The 26,565-nt window shown below is 38.4% G+C and overlaps 1 protein-coding gene across 1 annotated transcript in view; it reads left to right on the top strand.

Annotated features, from left to right (window-relative positions):
* Nucleotides 1–26,565, top strand: part of KIF11 (kinesin family member 11) — a 61,808-nt gene that overhangs the window by 4,584 nt on the left and 30,659 nt on the right. The window contains exons 2-12 of the mRNA XM_070610058.1: nucleotides 6,065–6,124; nucleotides 8,521–9,139; nucleotides 9,461–10,069; nucleotides 15,398–15,530; nucleotides 15,770–15,867; nucleotides 15,955–16,033; nucleotides 17,130–17,315; nucleotides 17,431–17,555; nucleotides 20,264–20,354; nucleotides 21,537–21,779; nucleotides 23,255–23,350. Of these exons, the coding sequence (XP_070466159.1) occupies nucleotides 9,993–10,069; nucleotides 15,398–15,530; nucleotides 15,770–15,867; nucleotides 15,955–16,033; nucleotides 17,130–17,315; nucleotides 17,431–17,555; nucleotides 20,264–20,354; nucleotides 21,537–21,779; nucleotides 23,255–23,350 (1,128 nt within the window). The 5' untranslated portion in view covers nucleotides 6,065–6,124; nucleotides 8,521–9,139; nucleotides 9,461–9,992. The remainder of the gene's footprint in view (nucleotides 1–6,064; nucleotides 6,125–8,520; nucleotides 9,140–9,460; nucleotides 10,070–15,397; nucleotides 15,531–15,769; nucleotides 15,868–15,954; nucleotides 16,034–17,129; nucleotides 17,316–17,430; nucleotides 17,556–20,263; nucleotides 20,355–21,536; nucleotides 21,780–23,254; nucleotides 23,351–26,565) is intronic.

Below are 26,565 nucleotides of genomic sequence, written 5' to 3'. Positions count from 1 at the left end.
TATTGTTTTTTCTTTTTGCTTTCCTGCTAGAAGGACCCCAATTCTCCTGGATGCCTTCGGTCTTTAGGAAAGGGTCAGGAGATATGACAAGGAAAGAAAAACCTGGAGAGTAAAATTTCAACGTCTTCTAAATAAATGAATTTCGTGGGAGGGTTTGGGGGCTGCTTCAGATGGAGTGGTTGGGGAAGGTCTCTTTGAGGAAGTGACATTTAAGTTTTGACTTGAAAGGTAAGAGGGAGCCATTTATAAGAACAGGTGAGGGAAAGACTCCAGACAGTGGAAGCATCGATCACAAAGGTTTGGGGCAGGGAGAGTCTGGCATGTTCCGGGATTTGACAGATTGCCAAAGAACCAGAAACCTCTTCTTTCCCTTTCTCTCCCAACTATTCTTTGCTACTGGGATTCTACTATTGAAACACTAAAAACAATAACCAAAATTTGGATTTGGGGAAACTCAATGCTTACTTTGCGATTCTTCTTTATAGGTTTATGACCACTTCATGAACTGTGTTTTTCACTCACTTTATAAGCACAATGCAGACATACTTGCTATTTGTTCTCTTTGGCGTTCATACCCACAGACGTGTAACAATAGAACCTAACATGATTCTAGCAACTATGGAAAAAGATAGCTAAAGTCAAGTACTCCTCTATTTACTAAAGAAGTGCTTAGAGGTTGCTCAAGAGCCTTAAAAGATCAAACAAATAAAAATGTTTATATAAACTTTTAGGGCCTGGGAGAATGCTTAAGTTATGTTAAATAAAAGTTCAGGATGTAAAACTACATATTTAATTATGATTTCAATAATTAAAAATATACATATAGACAACTGGAAAGTACATCAAAATATTAATAGTAATCACTCGATGGTGGAAATCTATTATCCACATATCAGAGTTCCAGAAAGAAAGAACAGAAAAAACGAGTAGAAATGTTCAATGAATAATTCAAAAATGTTTCCCAGAACTGAAGGAAATGAGTTTCCAGACTGAAAGGATTCACCAAATACTCAGCTCAGTGGATGAAAATAGACGCATGCTAAGGAACGTCATTGCAGAATTTCGGCACACACAAGGGAAGGAGCAGATTGTTTAAGGTTCCAGAGAGAGAAAAAAGAGGCCACATACCAATGATCAGGAATCAGAATGGCTTTGGACTTCTTGGCAGCACCAGAACATAGAAAACAGAGTCTTCAAACTTCCCGGGCAAACATGCCCATAATGATGGCACAAAAGAAGCAGAGTTCCTAGTCTTTAGGGGCTACTACTTGCAGTTGCACAATAGGCATCTCGAAAGTAACCCACATGAATCAGAACCTAGAGGGCTCTCCCCACATGTTTTTCTGTGTGAAAGCCATGGACCTTTATGTATCCCATACTGTGAGTGTGGCGGGATCTGCAATAATAATCAAGATTGAAGTTTCCAGGTGGAAGGGGAACTTGGGGTCACATTTAATATAATTTAAATAAAATGAAGTAATGTGATATTTCTTACACCACCCAAAATTGTGGTAGAAAAATCGTATCTGCTATAATAGTTATTAGGGTAAGTTTTAAGGACATAAAAATCATAATAATAATCATGAGTATAAACTAATTACTGTGGAAAATCAAATGTTGGTGAGCTAGTGGATTATATAAAACACTAAATTCTCCAGATTACTAATAACTTAGGAAGGTTTTAAATAGGAAGTCCAAGATAGTAGCAAACACTTGTCATCCTTCAATTATTTTCCAAAAATGCCTAGCAACCTGCCTGGAAGGAAATAGGGCGAGAACAAAACATGAATTTATCTTTCAATGCAATATAATTCTGCACTAGGATAGTAGGATGCCTATTAAAAATACTTTTTTGTGGGGCTGGCCCTGTGGCCGAGTGGTTGGGTTTGCGCGCTCGGCTGCAGGTGGCCCACTGTTTCGTTGGTTTGGGTCCTGGGCAGGGACATGGCACTGCTCATCGGGCCATGCTGGGGCAGCATCCCACATGCCACAACTGGAGGGACCCACAACGGAGAGTATACAGCTATGTACTGGGGGGCTTTGGGGAGAAAAGGAAAAAAATAAAATCTTAAAAAAAATGCTTTTTTGTTTGTCAAGGTAGAAATAAAGCCATGTGAAATAACCAGAATCATATTTTTTTTTCAAAGTTTTAAATATGTTTCTTTTCTTTGTTGAGGCAGATTTGCCCTGAGCTAACATCCATGCCAATCTTCCTCTATGTTTTAGTATGTGGGCTGCTAGCACAGCATGGCCACTAATAGAGTGGTGTAAGTCTTCATCTGGGAACTGAACCTGGGTCACTGAAGTAGAGAGCGATGAATTTAACCTCTAGGCCACAGGGTGGCCCTAAATACTTTATTTTTTTTAAGAGCAGTTTTAGGTTCACAGTAAAATTGAGTGGAAGGTACAGAGATATCCCAGGTACTCCCTGTCCCCACACATGCATAGCCTTCCCAATTATCAGCAACCCCCACAAGAGAGGTAAATTTATTACAGTTGATGAACCTACATTGATACATCGCTACTACCTAACGTCCATAGTCTACATTTGGGTTCACTCTTGTTTACATTCTATGGGCTTGGACAAATGAATAATGACATGTATCCACCATTATATTATATTATAACAGTATTATTATACTATTATATACTATATACTATAATAGCATAATATATATATTATACTATTAAATACAATTCACTGCCCTAAAAACCCTCCGTGTGCCTATTCATCCCTCCTTCCCTTCTAAACCCTGGCAACCACTGATCTTTTTGCTGTCTCCACAGTTTCGCCTTTTCCAGAACGTCATATTGTTGAAATCATACAGTATGTAGCCTTGTCAGATCGGCTGTTTTCATTTAGTAATATGCATTTAAGTTTTCTCCATGTCTTTTCATGGCTTGATAGCTCATTTCTTTTTAGTGCTGAATAATATTCAATTCTCTGGATGTACCACAGTTTATTTACCCATTCACCTGCTGAAGGACATCCTGGAAGCTTTCAAGTTTTGGCAATTATGAATAAAGCTGCTGTAAACATCCATGTGCAGGTTTTTGTGTGGACATAAGTTTTCGACTTCTTTGGGTATACACCAAGGAGCATGATAGCTGGATCGCATGTTAGGAGTATGTTTGGGTTTTGATTTTTTTCTTTTTTTGAGGAAGATTAGCCCTGAGCTAACATCTGCTGCCAATCCTCTGCTTTTTGCTGAGGAAGACTGGCCCTGAGCTCACATCCGCACCCATCTTCCTCCACTTTATATGTGGGACGCCTGCCACAGCATGGCTTGCCAAGCAGTGCCATGTCCACACCTGGGATCCGAAACAGTGAACCCTGGGCCACCAAAGTGGAACGTGAGCACTTAACCGCTGTGCCACTGGGCTGACCCCAATATGTTTGGTTTTTTAAGAAACCAGCAAACTCTTCCAAATTGTTTCATTTTGCATTCCCACCAGCAGTGAATGAGAGTTTCTGTTGCTCCACATCCTTGTCAGCATTTGTTGTTGTCAGTGTTCCAGATTTTGGCCATTCTAATAGATGTTTAGTGGTATCTCTCTTTTTTAAAGATTTTATTTTTCCTTTTTCTCCCCAAAGCCCCCTGGTACATAGTTGTATATTTTTAGTTGTGGGTCCTTCTAGTTGTGGCACGTGGGATGCCGCTTCAGCATGGCTTAATGAGCAGTGCCATATCCACGCCCAGGATCTGAACTGGCAAAACCCCGGGCTGCTGAAGCAGAGCACACCTATAAAAACATTAAACCTGGGGCTGGCCCTGTGGCTGAGTGGTTAAGTTAGCACGCTCTGCTTCTGTGGTTTTAAATGTTCTTTGTATATTTTGGATAATAGTCCTTTATCAGATATGTCTTCTGTAAATATTTTCTCCCAGTCTATAGCTTATCTTTTCATTCTCTTGACAGTGTCTTTCACAGAGCAAAAAATTTTAATTTTAATGAAGTAAACCTTATCAATTCTTTCTTTCATGGATCATGCCTTTGGTGTTGTATCTAAAAAGTAATTGCCAAATCCAAAATCACCCAGATTTTCTCCTATGTTATCTTCTAGGAGTTTTATAGTTTTGCGTTTTACATTTATGTCTGTGATCCATTTCAAGTTAATTTTTGTGACGTGTATAAGGGCTGCGTCTAGAGTTATTCTTTTGCCAGAAGCACTTTTTGTATTTAAAAATTAATCACTGCAGAGAGAAGATAGTGGGACTACTTCTGTTTCAAATACCAAAAATAACACTGAAACTTTTTCTTGCAATATAATTCACATACCATAAAATTTGCCATTTTGAAGTGTACAACTTGGTGGTTTCTAGTATATTCACAAGGTTGCACAACCATCACCACTATCTAATTCCATAACATTCTAATCATCCCCCAAAGAAATCCCATTAGCACTCACCCCCTCACCCAAACCCTCCTCCCCGAGACCCTGGTAACCATAAATCTACTTCTAGCTCTATGGCTTTTCCTATTCCGAACATTTTACACAAATGGAATCATACAATATGTGGTCTTTTGTGTCTGGCTTCTTTCACTTAGCATAATCTTTTCAAGATTCATCCATGTTGTAGCATGTATCAATACTTCATTGCTTTTTGTTGTGGAATAGTAAGTATTTCATTGCTTAGATGTACCACATTTTTTAATCCATTCATCAGTTGATGGACCTATGGGTTGTTTCCCCTTTGGGGCTATTATGAATAATACTGCAATTGAACACTTTTGTACAAATTTTTATGTGGACATTTGTTTTCATTTCTACTGAGTGTATACCTAGGAGTAGAACTGCTGGGTCATGTGGTAACTCTCTGTTTAAACTTTTGAGGAACTGCCAGACTGTTTTGCAAAGCAGCTGCACTATTTTGCATTCCCACCGGCAATGTGTGAGGGTCCCAGTTTCTCCATTCCCTTACACTTGTTATTATCCATTGTTTTTTTTTCAATATAGTCATCCTAATGGACGTGAGGTAGTATCTCCACGCTGAGATTTTAAAAGTATTTGTGGAAAATTTACCGATTGTAGATTAAATTTACTGATTGTGGAATAAATACTGATTGTGGAACAAATACTGATTATTTTAATCAGTAAAAGAGTTTTTCAAAGCCCAAAGTTTAGTTATTTCTGAAGTGATTAACGAGTGTAATTAATGAATGATCACTATCTCCTACTCTAGCCATGTTTTATGTCTTCCCACATGTATCGAAACCAAGTTATACAACCCTGACAATTATACAAATATTGGAGGATTGCATTTCTGATGGATAAAAACAGGCTATGCAATAAAACCATTGACAGCTAGAGTCCCAAATGACAGCACACAGAAAAAGAAATCTTCCATCTCTGATAGAGAACAGAGTATAGCTACATTTAGTTTTGCTTGGGATCTTTGCATTGGCTTGTTTGATCAGCTAACCAAAGCTCTTTTATTTAATCCATTAGAATATAAATTCAGGTTCTTTATCAGCACAGACTAAGATATTTAACAGCACGACATCAGAATAAAGTGTTTTTATGACATCCTTCCTGTGATAGGCTGAATAACACACCCCCACCCCAAGATGTTCACATCCTAATCCTTTTGAATGTTACCTTATAAAGCAAAAAAGGACTTTATGGATGTGATTAAGTCAAACCTCCTGAGATGGGGAGAGTATCCTGGATTACATAGGTGGGCCCTAAATGTAATCACACATATCCTTATAAGCGAGAGGCAGAGGGAGATTTGACATAGAAGAGGAAGCGTGGAGGCAGAGACTGGAGTGATATGCTACAAGCCAAGGAATGCCAGCAGCCATCAGAAAACGGAAGACACAAGGAACAGATTCTCCCCTAGAACTTCCAGAGGGAATCTGGCCCCTCTGACACCTTGATTTTGACCCAGTGAAAGTGATTTCAGACTTCTGGACTCCAGAACTGTGAAAGAATTTCTGTTTTTTTAAACCACCATGTTTGTTGTGATTTGTTACAGCAGCCATAGGAAACCAACCACACCCCTTGGGAAAAAATCTGAAGTAAAGTTCCCAAGAAATTGATCTTCTCTGCACTTTTTCTCAGGAAGCTACAGGAGGATGTGCTCCATGTAAATAAAGAAGTAAACGAAGGAAGAGTACACAGGTGAGATCCAGAAAAACATGATATCCAACCCAGGAGATAGGCAAAAGGAACTCCTGGGATGAAAACGAAGGGAAACCCTAGGATGGCAGTGCACTACAGGCCTAGAGAGTAAGCAATCCAATTAGAAACAACTTGAAACTGAAAGACTTCTGATGTGATTGTATTGGTGGAATATTTTGCCAAGAGGCTACTGGAAGCTGTAGAAAGAATTAGGAAAAGTACCACCAAAAAGTAATCAAACAAAAGTGGGCAATTATTAACTTCAGGATAGACAAAAAGTAAGAAAGGAAATATAATCTCCCTAAACGGAAATGCTTGGCTATGAATAGGCATAATAACCTAAATACAGATTTTTTATTTAACAAAAATTGTAATATTGGGTGTATGGGGAAGGGAAAGCAGAGGGGATGGTAAAGTTTGAGAACTAAATCTTATCCTTCATAAGAGGAAATGAAGAAATAAAGTTTAAAATTGACTAATCAAAAGGTAATAGTATATACAAATTTCTTACAAAAATGGAGATGAGTAAATGGTAGAATAAATAGCTAAAATGAGTTGAAAGTGGTTGTTTCTGGAGTGGAAGTCTGGAGGGATTAGGCAGATAAGGCAGGGAAATATCTTTTTTGTTGTTGTTATAAGCCCTCAGAACCATTTAACTTTTAAAATGATGTCTATGTTTTACTTTAAGAAAAATAAAAATCAATTAAAAATAATTTATACAAGAAATACACTCTTGAAAGAGAAATGTCAGATCAAGAACATGGTCAATGATGTTGCATTGGTAGAATCCCGGTTAACTATTGTTAGAGTGCTAAAAAGATTTTCTAATCATGCGCAGACTTTCAAGAGAGAAGTGTTGACTAGCTTGAGTAGTTTGAGCTTACAGGAGCAGTGTAAAATAACGTATCAGAGTCAGCCACTTGCCTAGTGTAACAAAACTCTTACAAACGTCCATAAGACCTTGGCCATCTCCACGAGATTTAGTCTTGAGGGCAGGAACTATAATTCAGCCTATCTCTTCACTGCTTGGCCCATGGTAAGCGCTCAATAAGGGCATGATGAAAGTGGGTACAGGTGCACTGAGCACATGAAAAAATTAGGTGAGGGGGATGGCAGTTAACAACCTGGGATTTGGAATCAAAAAGATTCTGAGTTCCTTCTCTGCCACTTATTAGCTGTATGACTATGGACAGTAGACTGACTTGGCCTGTCTATTGATAAAAGAGTGGGAAATAACAGTTCCTTCTTCAGAGAGTTGTTCTGAAGATAAAATGAAATGATGCACACAAAGCCTTTCATAGAGTCTGACACACAGTAGCCCTAGACAAATGGTAGCTGTAACTCATAAAATGGAGACTCAAATTTCTTGCATCAACCCAAATGATTGTTAATGTAACTATTGTTTAGATTTTTGCTAATGAGAAAGAAAAAGAGAAGAAATTAACATTTTTGGCCTACTATGTGCTAGGTACTTTATACACGTTATTATTCTATTCCTCACAATAACAGTAATCATTGTTATCTCCATTTTGCAAATAAGGAAACCAAGGTTGAGAGACGTTAAGTAATTTCCTTCAGGTACTCATATATTTATTTAGTGACTACTTTGTGTAAGGCTCTGTTCAAGACACTGGGAAAACAACATTGAACAAGACAATCAGTCGCTTATGAAACTTGCATGCTAGCAAGGTGGATAGACAGTACACTGACAAAGTAATTACCCATTTTAGTAACTGTTGTGAAGGAAATAAACAGGGTCTAGAGACAGAAAATTATAGGAGGAATATGCTGTATAGAGTAGTCAGGAAAGCCCTTTTAAAAGAGAAAGTTGAGCTGGGATCTTAAGGATGAGAAAGGGTAAGCCATGCAAAGGGCCAGACTAGAGTCCTAGGCAAAGGGGATAGCAAATACAAAGGCCTGGCTGCAGGAAGGAGCTTAGAAGCTCTGGAATCATGGTAGCGAGCTATGTGAATAGTGGCTGGAGTTGATGTTGGTATGTACCTATAGGCAAAGGCCAGAACATGGGGGCCTTACAGGACATGGTAAAGAGTTTGAGTTTTATTCTAAGTACAATGAGAAACTACTGTAAGGGTAAAAAGGAGATGAAGGCCATGACCTGTTTCGTTTTTAAAAGATCCTTCCTTTGATCAGTGAATGCGGTGGGGAGAGGAGAACAGCAGAAGCCGGGAGACCTGTCAAGGAGGTTAAGGACAGTTGTTCAGGGAAGAGATAAAAGAGAGTTGGGCTAGAGTGGTGGGCAGAGGTAGGCAGATAAAACCAACAGGACTGCAGTGAACATAGAAGACAGAGGACTCAAAGGTCTGGTTAGTGCCAAGCGTCTACATGAGACAGATTAGGGCGGAGGTAAGGGGAATAAACAGTTCCGTTTTGGATAGGTCCATTTTGGGATGCTGGTGAGCCCATTAAGAGGCAATATCAGTAGACATCTGGCTATGCAGAATGGAGATGATCAGCACTATGCAGAACGGAGATGATCAGCAATCTGAGCTGCAGACGTAGACGTTCCCCAGGCGGAATGTAGGAGGTTACTAAGTGGACGAACACTAAGGGAGCCCGAAAGCTTTCCATTCGGCTGTTACTTAAAAAACTAAAATGATATCTACGTTCCCGTCGGCTAAGCGTGGCCCAGAAGCGCAGCTCCCAGAGCCCACTACAGAAGAGGCCGCTGATTTAGCATTTCCTGGACCCGGGACCCACACCCAAAGCGGCGGAGTCATCCTGGGCACTGCTGAGATGCCTATTGTATACCCACGGACAGCCGAAGGTCACTGAGCGCACGCGGGACCCAGGGAGCGCTGCCTGCTGGGATTTGTAGGCTGATGGCGGCGGGCGTTTGCGCAACCTCTTTGAGACGCCGGCTGGATGCTGCGCCACGGAGATGTAGCGAAGCGCTCCCTGAACTTGCATCAGTCGTTGCAGAACGGTTGTCCGAAAAGGCAAATCTGATCTTGATTTCTTGCTTGGAATCGTTTAGCGATGACGACCTCTCATCAGGTAAAGGATAAATAAATTCAGAATCCTAAAAATGACAATGTCCCTTTCATCACGATTTGGTACTCGCGGTAGCCGTATCTCTTAACACTTCCTAATCATTCTTCAAGAGTATTGTGAACGCTGCCTCCGAGAAAGGGGCTCGCTTTTGACCTCTTTCCTCTGTGCTTCCATAGCACTCTCACAATTCTCTAATAATGATTATAATCACGGCCAGCCTTCCTGAGCACTTACTACATGTTCTAGTCTAAGCTATTTACCTGCATTAGCTTATTAATTCTCACACAATCCTCTGAGGCGTTTGCTATTATTTCCATTTTGCAGATGAGGAAATTTTGGTCTAGACACGTCATGTGACTTGAGCAAGAACACCTTAAAGCGTCACACTGTTTAGTCCCGCGTCTCTCCCACCGTACTACGAGTTCCAGGCGGGCCCCGACAGATCAGCTTTTTACTTTCCCGCGGGCCACGCCCTGAGGGCGGGGCTCTGGTGAGGACACTGCGTCCCATGGTGCCTTGCGCGCCGCGCTGCAATTGGCCCGGCGCGTCGGCTCGTTTTTCAAATTAAGGCGCCGAGTCGTTGCTCGGTTTCTTGGGCTTCGGCCGGAAAGGAGATTGGTGTGTCGAAGACGAGATTGGTGATTCGACGGCTCCAGCTGGTGCGGGACAGACGCCGCGGCCAGTCAGAGCCCCCGGTGGAGAGAGGGGACGCCGAGCTGCTTGCGGCGGCTCCCGCGGCCACACCAGCACTCGGAGGGGCTGGTGGGCGTCCCGGCCCGCGCCGGCTGCCGCGCCCCTCCTAGCCACTCGGCACTCGAGTCCGCGGCCAGGCCTTGATTTTTTGGCGGGGCCCGTCATGGCGTCCCAGCCCAATTCGTCCGCGAAGAAGAAAGAGGAGAAGGGGAAGAACATCCAGGTGGTGGTGAGATGCAGGTAGGGCGAGCCTGGCAGGGCTCCGAGCGCCGGGCTTTGCTGCTGGGCTCCCTCCTGCCCGGTCTGAGGAGAGGGATTCGGTTTGCCATTTCCGAGGGGACCAAACCTTCCCGTTTCATACTTGCCCGTGTCCTGTTCGAGAAAGTGACACCGGCTTGCTGTGAGGAGTAAATTAGTGTCTTTTTCAGAAGAAAGGATATTTGTGTTGGAGGTTACAATTTAAACTGCTATTCAGAAGGGGAGTTTGATCGCCATTCTTTAGTGAAAAGTGCGTTTTTAAACTAATGTCGAAGATGTAGGTGTCACTTTTATTTGCTACTCCCTGCAGTTTGTCGGTTTGGAAATAAGACTTCATACCTACTTTGCAGATGTTTTAGCATTTGTGTTGGGGTTACCATCCTCTCCAGCACCTCTAAAAACGTAATTAATCACCTGTTCTCTTTATTCTAGATGCGGTATTTTCTTAATCGCGACTAAACATGTAAACATCACTGTATTGAAATTTAAAAAATTAAGTTATAGAGTGAGTTTATCTTTTTAAAAGACCAAGGAGACAACTTAAGCCAGCACAGTTATCTGGTTGTGCTACAATTTGTTCTTCCTTGGACCAAAGAAGACAGCTTTTTCTGGGTGGGTGGGTGGAGGTGTTCGGCTCTCCCTTGATTGATTTCCAAATAACTTCCCAATTTTAAAATGGGCCAGTAGAGGAAGAACATACTTGTACAAGCTATTACTTAATTAGAGATTGATTTATTCAGCTCTTTAGAGGCCCTCCAACAGTTTACTGGTGTGTGTTTTGTGTCTGTTTTTCTTGCTGTTGTTTTAAAAACTCCAACTATCAGCAACTTTTCTGTAAATCCAAACGGTGTTCTGAAATTAAAAGGTTATTTAAAAATGTATCAACAAACTTTCTTAGGTTATTGCTAACTCAACTTTGGTGACTTGAATTATAGGTATCAAAGGTAATAGGTAGCTTTCTAAACTAGGCGCCAGAGAGGAAATTTAGTGGTAACCTTAAGTCTAACCAATTACCAGTTGCACTGTAGGGCTTCTGTTAATAGTTGCTTGTTTTGAAGATTTTTAAAAAATCAACGACCCGTTTTACAAATGCAAGTTTTTAGATTATTTTGGTCATTTAAAAAAGCGAGGTAATATTACCTTTCTATGTGGTTTTATTTTCTTTAATTTCTTTTTTATTGTTAATTACAAAATATGTCAAATATATGAAAAGTTATATAGAACAATGTAACAAACATCTGTGTATCCATCACTCAGATTAGAAACAAAACAATCATTACAGCTGGAGGCCCGCTGTATTCCTCCCCATCCCTCTTCCTCCACCCCAAGAATTAAACATTACCCTGAACTTCGTGTTTATTATGCCCATACACTTCAAGCCTTACCTTAGAAGACATTTCTTTTACTTTATCTAAATTTAATAAAAAGTGCTTAGGTTGTGTCTAATATTTACAATAATTTTAGTATAAAGAGATTTTTTTTTTTCTTTTTCAGGTTAGCCTTTTCTTTTTCAAATAGACTTCCTAGTGCAAGTATGTCCCTAAGCTTTAGTAAATAAACAACTTAAGAGGCCCTTCAAGGTTGTCAAACCTTTTCTGTAAAGAGCACAGATAGTTAATATTTTAGGCTTTGCAAGCCATATATGGTCTGGCACGTATTCTTCTCTAATTTTTTTTTCCGTTTAAAATTTTTAATTGGCACAGTTTGTTAGCCCAAGAGGTCAGCACGATTTCAAGAGAGAAGAGATAACTTCATTACTTGATTACAATGAATACAATCTTTATGATGTTCTTTACTTGTACAATAAATATATGAAGAGAATTTTTTATTCTACTATGCACAGCTCAAGATAAAGGTATAGCTTCTGGAATTGAGGAACTGATGGTATGGAGAGAGAGAAATTTTAGTAAGGAAATAGGCTTTGATATGTGTATCTACGATGACACACAGACATATACACACAAATACACAAAACACCCCTCCCCTTTGTATACTGTACAGGTTGGCATAAGCTCTATTAAGAAAATATAAAGGTTTTTGGATTTAAGTTATTCTTAGCATTTTAATCTAGACAGGTGCTTAGGCAATTTAGGTCTTAACATATCTGAGTCATTCGTATATTTAAAAGTATATAGTTGTGTTTTTAAAAAGACCCAGACCAACTTTCCTTAAACAGTAACCCAGTATGACACCATAGTTACCAAATGGAAATCAGAATTGTGATTCTGTATTAAATCAGCAAAAGGATATTTTAGAGAAAGGACAACTTGGAAAATAAAGACTTCAGACTTCGTTATTCGAGTTAAGAGCATTTTAATTATTAACAGTGGTCACCAAATAAGCTGAAGGTAAATCTCTTCAAGATTTTGCTTCTAATTTGCTTTGTTGAGGAGAGAGTGTTTCACTACCCCACTACAAGATGATGCAAACTTCTTTATCCTTGAAAAGATTTTTCTAAAGTTGGTATCCTTATCAGCAAAGGGTCACTCCCTTGTTGGTGCTTGCTGTTTTGCTGGACACCTTTTACTTGAAATCAGTAAGATTGTGTGTGGTCCAAGGTTTGCAGATTTTAAGTGGTGGGATGGATCTGCCAGTGTGCTGCTGCCACCGAGCACTCCATGTCTGGTTTTTCTTACACAACTCTGTAAAATTGTAAAATTCATTCTTAGGTCTCTAGCAAGGCAAGGGCCAGATTTGGCCTACAGGTTGAAGGTTCCAGACCCCTGCATGATCTAGTTATGGGCTATCTTTCCCCTGCTACCTGCTCCTCCCCCCCTCCCCCCGCCCTGCCCAATTTTTAAAACAAATCTACCATGAGACCTCAGGGCCTTTGAAATTTCTCTCTGCTTGGAAAGCTTTTCCACCAAAATAACTCCATGGCTGGCTCCTTCACTTTTTAGATTCTGCTTAAATGTCACCTTTGTCAGAGGAGCCTTCCCTAATCCCTCTAAAATAGGAGTAGCAACCACTTATTTTCCCTCATCATCACTTCTTGTCTCCTAGTTTGCTTTATTTATTTTCATTTCTAATTTATCATCACCTAATATATTTATTTGTTTGGTTGTTGTCTCTTCCTGGCCCCCCACCCCCAGCACACACATACTAGGATTAAAAGTGTCTTGAGAATAGGAAGTTGGATGTTTTGTTTGTTTTGAAACTTGGTTTTGTTCACTACTATATCCCCAGTATCTAGAAGAGTCTCTCACATAATAAGTAATTGATGAATATGTATGAAATGAATGAATGAATGAATGAATTTAGCATTTCTCCACAGGACAGGACTTTTTTTTTAATTTTTTTTTTTTTTTTGAGGAAGATTAGCCCTGAGCTAACTCCTGCCAATCTTCCTCTTTTTGCTGAGGAAGGCTGGCCCTGAGCTCACATCCGCGCCCATCTTCATCTACTTTATATGTGGGATGCCTGCCACAGCATGGCTTGCCAAGTGGTGCCATGTCCACACCTGGGATCCGAGCAAGTGAATCCGGGTCGCCGAAGCAGAACACGCGCACCTAACCGCTGCACCACAGGCCAGCCCCAGGACTTTTTTTTTTAAATGCTCAATCTTCTTTCCTTCACCATGTTGGTTGTTTGAATTTTAATATAACTGTAGTGAGGTCAACAAATTGATGGGTTTGTTAATGTCATCAGCAGAAACCTTGCAATTTCTAATTAGTTAGATGAAGGAAAGTACAGAGTCCCTAAAGCTCCTCTCTGGGAGTTTTGATAACTTTTAGGAATGTGTGATTTGTGTGAATTTCTACTGTTTTGTCCTGAAAACTTGAATGATATTCATTTGGTAATTTAATCACATCTAGGCAAGAGAGTAGTTTAGGATGCTGAGAATAATAGACTAATTGGAAAAGTTTTAACCACATGAGAGCAGTTCACTCCACTTGGTACTCTCGGCCTACCTCAGTATAAATTGGTTCTGACTTAGTTTTGTTGAACTTTGAATAATAGTGCTTACTGTGGGGTATGTGCATTGTGTAGGTTTGAGCACATTTGCCAAATGACAGCATTACCAGATATTACCTGGGAGTTGATGAGTTAAATTTCCTGGGATCACAAATTTGGTCTTCAGACCAGCCCAAAATATGCTAGGGAGTGGGGCATGCCCGAGGACGTTGAGGTATCCTTTTTAAAATAAATAGCAACTTGGTTTGTCTAGTGATGAGGGGAAGGATAATTTCCTATTTAGCATTTTCTTCTATAATGTGTGATACTCAATGGGAAAGATGAACTCAGGTCAAGAGTGCATGTCTCCCTTTGGCCTAGACGTGTATTAAGTATAGTAAATATCTTATGGATGCTTCTCTGTGGACTCTGGTTCTTCTTAGTTTTCCCTTCATTCCCCTTAAGATGACGTTTATTAAGCACTGTAGTTTAACAGATATTCGAGTGTCTACTGTGTGCTAAGCATAATAGTAGGCAGTGGGGAAACAGTAGAATAACAGGATTTCTTTCCCTACACTGTGAGCTTGGTACTATTACTAGCCCCATTTTTCAAATGAAGAAACAGACACAAAGGCCTGCATTGCCCAAGCTGACTGGGTCTGGAGTCCTTGCCCTACTGAAATGCCTGAGGAGGAATTTAGCTTGGCAGATTACTTCCTCTTTTCCACCACCCAAGCCTACCCAACCCGTCCCTGTCCGGATCAAGACTGTGTTGAATTTTTGCTGTGTGTTCCTACAGCACCCATTACATACCCTTTCTATACATCACCTTTCTTATAATCATTTGTTTTACGTCTCTCTTCCTCACCAGACCTCACAGTGCTGTGAGGACAAACTGAGTTAACACATATAAAGCACTTAGAACAGTGAGTACCTGGTACATAGTGAGTATTCAGTGTTATTAGTTAGTTATTTAATTCTTTTTATTGTTTTTTGTTTTGTGCCAGTTACCCAAGGGCAGGTTAGTATTTTGAGCACAAATTTGGCATGTTCTTTCTACTACATTATAGCCTATTTGAATCAGATTCTAAGAATAGTGGAAATAGAATTCTAAAAAATCTTTGACATTTTTTTACAAGCTAATTCTGTTAGCATCTACTCCAAGAAACTGTCAGAATTGTAATGTTTTACATATCTTGGAAAACTAAAAAACAACAACCTAATTTTATTTCTGGGAATTGAAACCCTTAAAATCCTGTTATCTGCTTTAGCAGTATCATTTAGTCTCCATTTAATCCCTGTCGCCAACAGTGTAGTCAAAACTTCACATTGTTCTGTCTAAGGTGTTAATGAAAATGTCATGAGTAACCTGATAACCAAGAGTTCTTGAATAACTTTGTGTATTTCTCTTTGTAGACCATTTAATTTGGCAGAGCGGAAAGCTAGCGCCCATTCTGTAGTAGAATGTGATCATGTACGAAAAGAAGTTAGTGTACGAACTGGAGGATTGGCAGATAAGAGCTCAAGGAAAACATACACGTTTGATATGGTACTGACTTCTTAAAATGCTGCTCCTTCTTTAATATTTACTAATGTAAAGTTATCCTGGTATACATATTTCCTCTAGGTTCTAGTGTACAATTACAAATTTCAGTTGACTCTTTGAGTGGTCACTTGGTTTCTAGTGGGCTGAATGAGTCAATATATTAAAAACAAAATTATTAAAGTGAGTAATTTTGAAGATTTTATTGAAGAAATGCCTTGATTTATTTATTTATTTTTTGATAGGTTTTTGGAGCATCTACTAAACAAATTGATGTTTACCGAAGTGTTGTTTGTCCAATTCTGGATGAAGTTATTATGGGCTATAATTGTACTATTTTTGCGTAAGTGAAACACTGTTTTTCAAATTGATGAAAAGGTTTAGATGCACGTATTTGTTTTTCATTGAACACTTTTGTTAATCTTTGCAGATATGGCCAAACTGGCACTGGAAAAACCTTTACAATGGAAGGTGAAAGGTCACCTAATGAAGAGTATACTTGGGAGGAGGTATTTGTTGTTTATAACAGACTTCTGTCTCTGAAGTGGCTGCATATAACTGAATAAAACTTGGTAAAAGGCCTGTGTCTTAAAATGGAGAAGATCAGAGTACCCATGTCAAAGATGACTTTAAGAAAACTATTGCTATAGTAAAATTAGAGTATATGGTATGGCTTCTGTTTAAGAAACATACAGTCTCATTGGGAGAGAGAGGACCAACACGTATGGCACAGTTAAGTGACAAGAGAGGAGTCTTTTGGGGACAGAATAATTGGAGCAGAATATTGTGGAAAAGTGGAACGTGAGTAGGACTTGAAGGGGTAGACTTTGCAGAGAGGGAGGGAGTCCCATGAACTTAGCATAAAGGGGCAGTATAGTACTTTATTAGTGATGACCTTGAGTGTTCAAGAAATTAAGATCACCATATTGTTGAGTATTGTAGAAAGCAGATAGTACATTTCACAAAGAATCTACACAAATGTGTTTAAATTTAAATGAGTTTAATGACTAAGTTAATTTTCCAAATTATTAACACTTAGGTAGATCCTTTTATCTGGAGATTACATAGTTGAGGCATTAACTTTATGCATGGATAATAAAGTTATGGAATTGTAACCGTAGGAGATACAGAATAGGCTTAAAGTACAGTTTTCAAACTTTAGAGATTCGTAAGAATTTTATTAAAGATACTTAGACATTTGAGAAGCAACCTTGTTTTATGTCAGAATTAGGGAATACATTGTTAGGTGGGCCATCTTTCTTGTTAAAATGGTGGTGTTGTGTTCTCATGAGAAAAATTGGAAAGAATTCTTGAAGTTGGCCTTATACGAAGCTGGTTCAGTGAGTTTCTGTGTAATGCTCAGGCATGAAGCGGCTGACAGCTATGACAGATTTATGGAAGGTATAAAGAAGAATTACTGTTGAACAGACTCGTAAGTGACTTGCTGTAAATTACTTCTCTAACATTAGGTTAGTTGTTTTTTTTTGACTTGTTTTGACAGACTTATGTTTAAATACACTATAAAGGAGACCCTGGTTATATATTTTTAACTGCCACAGTAAGTGGCATTCTTCTTTTTAGTCCTTATTAATATTATAATTTCAGGATCCCTTGGCTGGTATAATTCCACGTACTCTTCATCAAATTTTTGAGAAACTTACTGATAATGGTACTGAATTTTCCGTCAAAGTATCTCTGTTGGAAATTTATAATGAAGAACTTTTTGATCTCCTTAATCCATCTTCTGATGTTTCTGAGAGACTACAGATGTTTGATGATCCCCGTAACAAGGTAACTCAGTCTTTGAGAACGAAATGTCTGCAAACTGTAATGTGTGATGCTTTGAGAAGTCAGTATATATGTATTTTTACCAATCTAAGGGGTACTTTTTTTGATATTTGGTTAGAGAGGAGTGATAATCAAAGGTTTGGAAGAAATTACAGTACACAACAAGGATGAAGTCTATCAAATTTTGGAGAAGGGGGCGGCAAAACGGACAACTGCAGCAACTTTGATGAATGCGTACTCTAGGTAAGAAAGTCATCTTGCCCCCCATTGGGCTCCATCATTTTCTTTTTAAGAAGAATTACAAACTTAGGGGAAGTCAAATTTGGGATGGGTCAACGTATGTGAGTCACATACCTAGATTGTATGGTAGATTGTGTGCCTTAATAATTGGCTTGAGATTTATAGGGAGAGCACCAATATTGGAAGAATGTTGAGAGGAGAACAAATCAGGTTGAACTTGAGCAGAAATATTAAACTTTTTTTAAGATTTTCTTTTCCCAAGTGAAACTGTACATGGGAGCCCAGATTAAAATGTGGCTTCATTAGTTCATTTGGGGGGTGGGATGCTCAGAGGCTTGTCTCAGCCTTATGAACATTTTATCTGAGCACTTTTTTGGAGCCCCATGGATACTTAGAACACAGTCTGAAGACCCCTAGTTTTAATAAGGATTAGAAGGTCAAATGGCTTCATTTTATTTTATTTTCCAGCTTTATTGAGGTGTGATTGACAAAAATTGTATATATTTAGGTTGTACAATGTGATTTTTTTTTTTTTTCAAATGGCTTCATTTTAATGTAGGAAGACAGATGGTCATTAACACTGGCTTTCAAGGGGAGAAAGGGGCATATTTGATAGCACCCCCTATAGGATGAATCCCAAATTCTACAAATGCAGTTTACCAAGTCAGAGGTGATCTTTTTTTTTCTGCTGGTCTTTGAAGGAAACATCAGAGTGTAATTGAAAGAGCTGTGGATTGAGAGTTAGACATTTGTGTTTAGTTCTAGTTCTGCAGAACTAGACTGTGACTTTGAGTAAATAAGTGAACTTACCTGAATATGAGTTTCCTGAGCTACAAAGATTATTATGGCTAGATCTTATTTCTTTGCTCCGTTATAGTTGAAAATTTTTACGCTATGCTGTAACAACTTAATTGCAGCTCTATAAAAAATAGGTATGCATTTAAAGAAAGAAGAAAAAGAACATAACATAAAAGTAATTAAAATCATAGCATTATGAGTGATTTTATAATTTTAATTAAATTTTCCTATAATAGTTTTCCTTTTTTTAAAAAAAAAAAGATTTTACTCTTTCCTTTTTCTCCTCAAAGCCCCCTGGTACATAGTTGTGTATTTTTAGTTGTGGGTCCTTCTAGTTGTGGCATGTGGGACGCCGCCTCAGCATGGCTCCATGAGTGGTGCTGTGTGCATGCCCAGGATCCAAACTGGGAAAACCCTGGGCTGCCAAAGCAGAGCACGCAAACTTAACCACTCAGCCAAGGGGCCGGCCCCTGGTTTCCCATTTTAAAAAGTTAAATTTAATTCTACGATTGGTTTATAACTTAATTTTATATAGAATTCAGAGGAATGAACTTAAGACTAGGTGAAGTTTCTTTTTTCTAAATACCTTTCTCTGACGTGTAAAATTCCTATTATTCCATAAATTTGTGTAATTTAGGACTCCTTTTTTTGGTATGCAGACTGGAGTAAAGATCTCTTTTTATGGTGTAGTTCAGTTTTCCAAAATCAGAGTTGACCTCTATGCTTAATTGCATTAATTCCATAATCTTGGATTAGGAATGGGTAAATAATGGTAGAAAAACATGAGCTGTATAGTATAATTCAGATCTATAGTTTATGTTCATAGTTTTCCTTGTGGCCTTCCCCTTTTCTGTAATTTTAAATAATTTTTGTAAAGATGATGCTTATTGTAAAATTTTCTAAGTAACATTAAAAGTACAAATAAGAAAACTAAAAATTGCCATATTCCTTATCAGCCATCAATGACATTAACAGACTTAATGATGTTCAACAAATGTCATTGATACAGAAAGGAGAGATAACTATATAATTTTGTATCCCTCAGATAAAAGCCAAATGTCAGTGTATAGCATAAGGGAGACTTTGGAACACTTTATAGTCTAGCAGTGGTTCTCTTGTAGTGTTCGGTAATCCCTGCTGTTTACTATTTCTGCTGTTCAGGGGAAGGAGTTACCTATTTATGATAACATTCTCAAAGCAGGGCAATGTACTTTTACAACACTTGACATCGAGGGAGAGTAATCTAGTGGCTTACCTGGTCCGGTTTAAATTTATGGTAATGACATATTGCAAGTGGTCTTTTTAAAGGTTGGCACCTGAGCTAACATCTGTTGCCAATCTTCTTTTTTTTCTTCTTCTTCTCCCCAAAGCCCCCCAGTACATAGTTGTATATTCTAGTTGTAGGTCCTTCTGGTTGTGCTATGTGGGATGCTGCCTCAGTATGGCTTGATGAGTGGTGCCATGTTCCTGTCCAGGATGTGAACCAGTCAAACCCTGGGCATCTGAAGCGGAGCGTGTGAATTTAACCACTCGGCCACAGGGCCAGCCCCTCAAGGGGTTCTTATGAATAGGAAGACTGATTGTAAGCCTTCCCCTCCTACACACCAGGCAACTATCCCAACCCCACCCCACATCCAGGTTTCAGAGGTGCCTGAGGATTCTAGTTCTAAGTCTTTTAGGTTGTTTTCTGGTAGCTTCTTACTGGGGTCTCCTATAGGCAGCAGGTATAAGAAAGCAAAAATGTAAGCATTATTCTGTCTACCCTCTGTCTTCCAAAATCTTATCGATATCTCCTGTCTCATACTATCTCTACCCTTGTGGATTTAGATCTTTCTTTGCTGTTTTCACTGTTTTATAGAAAGCAAATAATATTTTGCATTATAATGACTGGGCAACTTGATCTTGTTTTCTAGTCGTTCCCACTCAGTTTTCTCTGTTACAATACATATGAAAGAAACTACAATTGATGGAGAAGAGCTTGTTAAAATTGGAAAGTTGAACTTGGTAAGCATCTACCTTAATACCACTGTTTCATTCTTTTTGTTTATTTCTCCAGCTTTATTGAGGTATAATTGACAAATAAAATTATATATTTAGAGTGTACAATGTGATGATTTGATATATGTATACTTTGTGAAATCATTACAACAGTCAGGTTAATTAATACATCTATCACCTCACATAGTTACCCTTTTTTGGTGAGAATGCTTAAGATCTACTCTCTTAGCAAATTTCAGCATAGTATTAACTATAGTCACCATAGTGGACATCAGATCCCCAGAACTTATTCATCTTATTACTGAAGGCTTGTACCCTTTGACCAGCATCTCCTATCCTTCACCCCCCTGCTGCTGGTAACCATTATTCTACTCTGTTTCTGTGAGTTCAAGTTTCTTTTTTTTTTTTTTCCAGATTCCACATATAAGTGAGATCATACAGTATTTGTCTCTCTGTGTCTGGCTTACTTCACTTAGTGTTATATCCTCTAGGTTCATCCGTGTTGTTGCAAATGGCAAGATTTCCTTCTTTCTCGTAGCTGAATAATATTTTCTTGTAGATATATACTGCATCTTTATCCATTGATGGACACTTAGATTGTTTTCATATCTTGGCTATTGTGAATGATGCAGTGAACATGGGAATGGAGTTATCTCTTTTATTTTTTTTTTAATTTTTCCTTTTTCTCCCCAAAGTCCCCAGTACATAGTTGTGTATTTTTAGTTGTGGGTCCTTCTAGTTGTGCTATGTGGGACGCTGCCTCTGCATGGCCTGATAAGTGGTGCCATGTCCGTGCCCGGGATTGGAACCAGCGAAACCCTGGGCCACCAAAGCAGAGTGTGTGAACTTAACCACTCGGCCATGGGGCCGGGCGCTGGAGTTACCTCTTTGAGATGCTGATTTTATTTCCTTTGGGTATATACCCAGAAGTGGGATTGCTGCTTCGTATGACGTTTGTATTCTGTTTCATTCTTGACCACCTCATAGAGCTGCTTGAAATTTTGTACTTCTAGGCAATATTTTTGTAGTCACTGGGTTATTAGCTTTGTAGTAGGTTGTTAATTATAAAAAAATTATTTTGTTGGCTATTTAATATATTATGTATAATATGAAAATGAAACTCTTCGAGTCCAAATCCAATAGACTGACAACTTATTTTTCTTTATTTTTTTATTTTTATAATTCAAGGTTGATCTTGCAGGAAGTGAAAACATTGGCCGTTCTGGAGCAGTTGACAAGAGAGCTCGGGAAGCTGGAAATATCAATCAGTCCCTGTTGACTTTGGGAAGGGTTATTACTGCCCTTGTAGAAAGAACACCTCATGTTCCTTATCGAGAATCTAAACTAACTAGAATCCTCCAGGATTCTCTTGGGGGACGTACAAAAACATCTATAATTGCAACAATTTCTCCTGCGTCTCTCAATCTTGAGGTAAGCCCTTTGAAAGGTATCTGCAAGTGTATAAGCTGTAATTCTTAATTTAGCTGTCACATATTTTAAAAGTTCATTAACTGGCTTCATTCATTCTATGCTATAGTAAAAAGAATCTGGACATTGCGTATGGACACACAGGAGGATACCACTGAAAAAATTCCCTTTCTCCTTCCTGGCAGAGTTTTTAATCTTAAAAAGCCAGTTACTTAAGGGCTTTTTCCACAGTGTTCAAAGAAAATTGCTGTGGTCATTTGCAGTGGATGGTTACATGGGGTATAGAGATTTAACTGAATTCTTGAAGTGGGTCAAGTGAATACTCGTAGAGGCTGCTTAGAGAGCACTGAAGATGGGTTGGATGTGTGAGAACAGGTGGGAAAACCAAGAGAAGCAACAAAGGTGGTAAAATCTACTCTTATTTTATTGTGATCATCTCCTTTAAATGGAGTTACAAAAGCTTTTATAAAGTCTCTAACTCCCCTTTCATTTTTTAAAAATATCTTGATTGAGATATAATTCACGTAACCATAAAAGTTACCCATTATGAGTGTATAATTCAATGATTTTACTGTATTCACAGAGCTGTGCAACCATCACCAAAATCTAAGTTTAGAACATTTTCATTACACCAGAAAGAAACCCTGTAACCCATGCAATTGCTCCTCATCTGACCCCACTCCAAACCCTAGGTCATTAGTAATCTACTTTTTTTAGTCTGTAGATTTGCCTATTCTGGACATTTCATATAAATGGAATCACACAATAAGTATTCTTTTGTGTCTGGCTTCTTTCATTTAGCATAATGTTTTTAGTGTTCATTTATGTTGTAGCATGTATCAATATTTCATTCCTTTTTGTGGACAAATAATATTCCATTATATGAATATAGGACATTTTGTTTATCAGTTGATGGAATTTGTTGAGTTTTAAGGCTAATCTAAAGTAACAAATTATTAGATAAATTATCATAAGGTTAAAGATCCTGAAAATTGAAGAGAAGGGAAAAAAAGATAATGGTGTTTTGAACAACCGCTTTTTTTTTTTTGAGGAAGATTAGCTCTGAGCTAACTGCTGCCAATCCTCCTCTTTTTGCTGAGGAAGACTGGCCCTGAGCTAACATGTGGGACGCCTACCACAGCATGGCGTGCCAAGCAGTGCCATATTTGCACCCAGGATCCAAACCGGTGAACCCCGGGCCGCCGAAGCGGAATGTGGGCACTTAACCGCTCGACAGCTTTTTTTAACTTTTTATTGAGGTTATGATAGCTTACAACCTTGTGAAATTTCAGTTGTACATTATTTGTAAGTCGTGTGAACAACCTCCTTTTTAAAGGTTGGGTTTAGTAGTCTTGGTAGATTTCTAGATTAGATATAACCATGAATTATTATTTTTAAGTTATCTAGTACATGTTAGATACCAAAACTATATTATTCTCATAATATCTTCACTAACTGGCCTTTTCTTTTCATCACAGGAAACTCTGAGTACGTTGGAATATGCTCATAGAGCAAAGAACATAATGAATAAGCCTGAAGTTAACCAGAAGCTCACCAAGAAAGCTCTTATTAAGGTGATTGTGAATTTTTGTGGAGTAACATGATCTTGTTTGACAAATGCGAAAATAAGGAACTGAAATAGGTATTGTTAGAATTGTTAAATTGCCTGTGGTAAGGCTTTTTCATCTAATGATTTAAACTAAATACTTTATGTGTTAAAATGTTTTTTCTAACGCAAATATGTTAACTTTACCAGCTGTATCAAGTCAGCCAGATTTGCCTTTATTTACATTTATAAAATTTACTTATTTATTTACAGCTTTAGGGTATAATTACCATACCATAACATTCACCTGTTGTAAGCCTACAATTCAGTGATGTTTAGTACATTTATAGAGTTGTGCAACATCACCACAATCTAGTTTTAGAAAATTTCTAACTCTCTATAAAGTTCCCCTTGACCCTTTTGCAGTCAGGCAACCACTGATCTGCTTTCTGTCTATAGATTTGCCTTTTCTGGACATTTCCTATAAATGAAATCATATAATATTCGGTCTTTTGCATCTGGCTTCTTTCACTGGGCATAACATTTGGGCTTCATCTGTGTTGTAGCATGTATGAATAGCTTATTTCTTTTTATTGCTGAATAGTATCCCGTTATATGGATAATATCACATTTTGTTCATCAGTTTACCAGTCGATGGACATTTGGATTATTTCCAGTGATGCTGGAGTGAACATTTGTTTATAAGTCTCTGTGTTGGTGTGTTCTCATTTCTCTTGGATAGATACCTCGCAGTTTAATATCTGAGTCTTATACTAAGTTTATGTTTAACTCTAAGAAGCTGTATTCCAAAGTGGCTGTCCCGCTTTAAATTTCTACCAGCAGTGTATGAGGGTTGCAGTTTCTCCACATCATCTCCAATACTTGCTGTAGTCTGTCTTTTTAATTTTAGTCATTCTCATAAATGTATAATAGTACATCAGTGTGGTTTTAATTAGCATTTCCCTGATGCATAATGATACTGAGCATCTTTTCACATGCTTTTTATCTATTTGTGTATCTTTTTTGGTGAAACGTCTGTCCAAATCCTTTGCCCACTTTTTAGTTGGGTTGTCTTCTTATTAAGCTGTAAAGTGCTGTTAATATCTTCTAGATACAAGTCCTTTATGAGATGATTTGTAAATATTTCCTCTCAGTCTGACTTATCTTTTCCTTTTCTTGGTACTGTGTTTTTTATATGAAAATTTTTTTTTCTTTTTTCCTTTTTTTTTTTTGAGGAAGATTAGCCCTGAGCTAACTACTGCCAGTCCTCCTCTTTTTGCTGAGGAAGCCTGGCCCTGAGGTAACATCATGCCCATCTTCCTCTACTTTATATGTGGGACGCCTACCACAGCATGGCGTGCCAAGCGGTGCCATGTCCGCACCCAGGGTCCGAGCCAGCGAACCCTGGGCCGCCGAGAAGCGGAATGTGCGAACTTAACCGCTTTGCCACCGGGCCGGCCCCTATATGAAATTTTTATACATTTACATGCAATTAAAAGAAATAATAAAGAGAGATCCTTTGTACGTTTTGTCAAACTATAGTAAAATATCACCACAGGGATATTGACATTAGTAACAATCCACTGATCTTATTCTCCAGTTTTCCTTCTATTCATTTATGTGTGTGTGTGTATTTAGTTCTATACAATTTTTTCACATGTGTAGGTTCATGTATCCACCACTGCAGTCAAGATACTGAACAGTTCCATCATCACAAGGATCCCTTACATTGCCCTTTTATAATCACTTCCTTTCCACTCCTACCTCCCCTTCCTAATCTCTGGTATCCAGTAATCTGTCCTTTATTTCTAAACTTTATCATTTCAAAAATGTTATTGAATGGAGGGGCTGGCGTGGTGGCATAATGGTTAGGTTCTTGTGCTCTGCTTTGGTGGCCCAGAGTTCACAGGTTTGGATCCCAGACAAGAACCAATACACCACTCATCAAGCTATGCTGTGGTGGCATCCCACATACAATAGTGGAAGATTGTCACAGATGTTAACTCAGGGACAATCTTCCTTAAGCAAAAAGGAGGAAGACTGGTAACAGATGTCAGCTCAGGGCCAGTCTTTCTCACCAAAAAAAAAAATGTTATTGAATAGAATCACACAGTATGTAGACTTTTGGGATTGCCTTTTTTCACTCAGCATAAGTCTCTAGAAGTTCGCCTGAGTTGTGTGTATCAATAGATCTTTCTTTTTAGTGCTGCATATTATTCCATTGTATGTATGTACCATACATACAGTTTGTGTAACCATTCACCTGTTGAATGACATGGGCTGATTTCAATTTTTCATAATTATAAATAAAACTGCTGTGCATATTTGTTTACAGGTATTTGTGTAAATATAAATTTTATTTCTCTGAGATAATTGTCCAAGAATACAATTACTAAGTTGCACAGTGAAATTTTTTCTGTTTCTTTCCTTTTTTTTTTTTTTTTTTTTTTTTTTTTTTTTTTGCTATGGAAGATTCACCCTGAGCTAACATCCATTGCCAATTGCTTGAGGAAGATTTGCCCTGAGCTGTCATTGTGTAAATCTTCCTCTAATTTGTATGGGGGTCACTGCCACAGTATGGCCGCTGATGAGTCGTGTATGTCTCTACCTGGGAACCAAACCCAGGCTGTGGAAGTGGAGTACACCGAATTTAATCTCTAAGCCACGGGGCCAGCCCCTGAATCTTTACAATTTTAAGGAACTACCAAGCTGTTTTCCAGAGTAGCTGTACTGTTTTACATTCCCATTAGCAATGTTTGAGTGATCTAGTTTCTCCACATCCTTGCCAGCATTTGGTGTAGTAACTTTTTTATTTTAGCCATTCTCCCAAGTGTGATGGGTTTTAACTTGCATTTCTCTAATGTCTAATGATGTTGAATATCATTTCGTGTGCTTATTTGCTGTTTGTATATCCTCTTTGGTGAAATGTCTGTTCCTCTATTTAGGTCTATTTTCCAATTGGATTATTTGGGGTTTTTTTTGTGTGACTTTAAAGTTCTCAATATATTCTAGATGCTAGTCCTTTGTCACAAGTGTTTACAGTTATTTTCTCCCAGTCTGTAGCTTCTCCTCTCATCCTTTTCATATGGAATTTTGGAGAGCAAAAGTTTTTAATTTCCACGTGGCCTAACTTATCAATTTTTACTTTTATGAATTGTGCTTTTAGTGTCAATTCTCAGAACTCTCTGCCTAGCTCTAGATACTGAAGATTTTTTCCATTTTTGTTTTTGGAAAGTTTTATAT

This window comes from Equus przewalskii, chromosome 1 (genome assembly GCF_037783145.1).
Source record: "Equus przewalskii isolate Varuska chromosome 1, EquPr2, whole genome shotgun sequence".
Lineage (NCBI taxonomy): Eukaryota > Metazoa > Chordata > Mammalia > Perissodactyla > Equidae > Equus > Equus przewalskii.
This window is presented reverse-complemented; position numbering and strand designations above follow the sequence as displayed.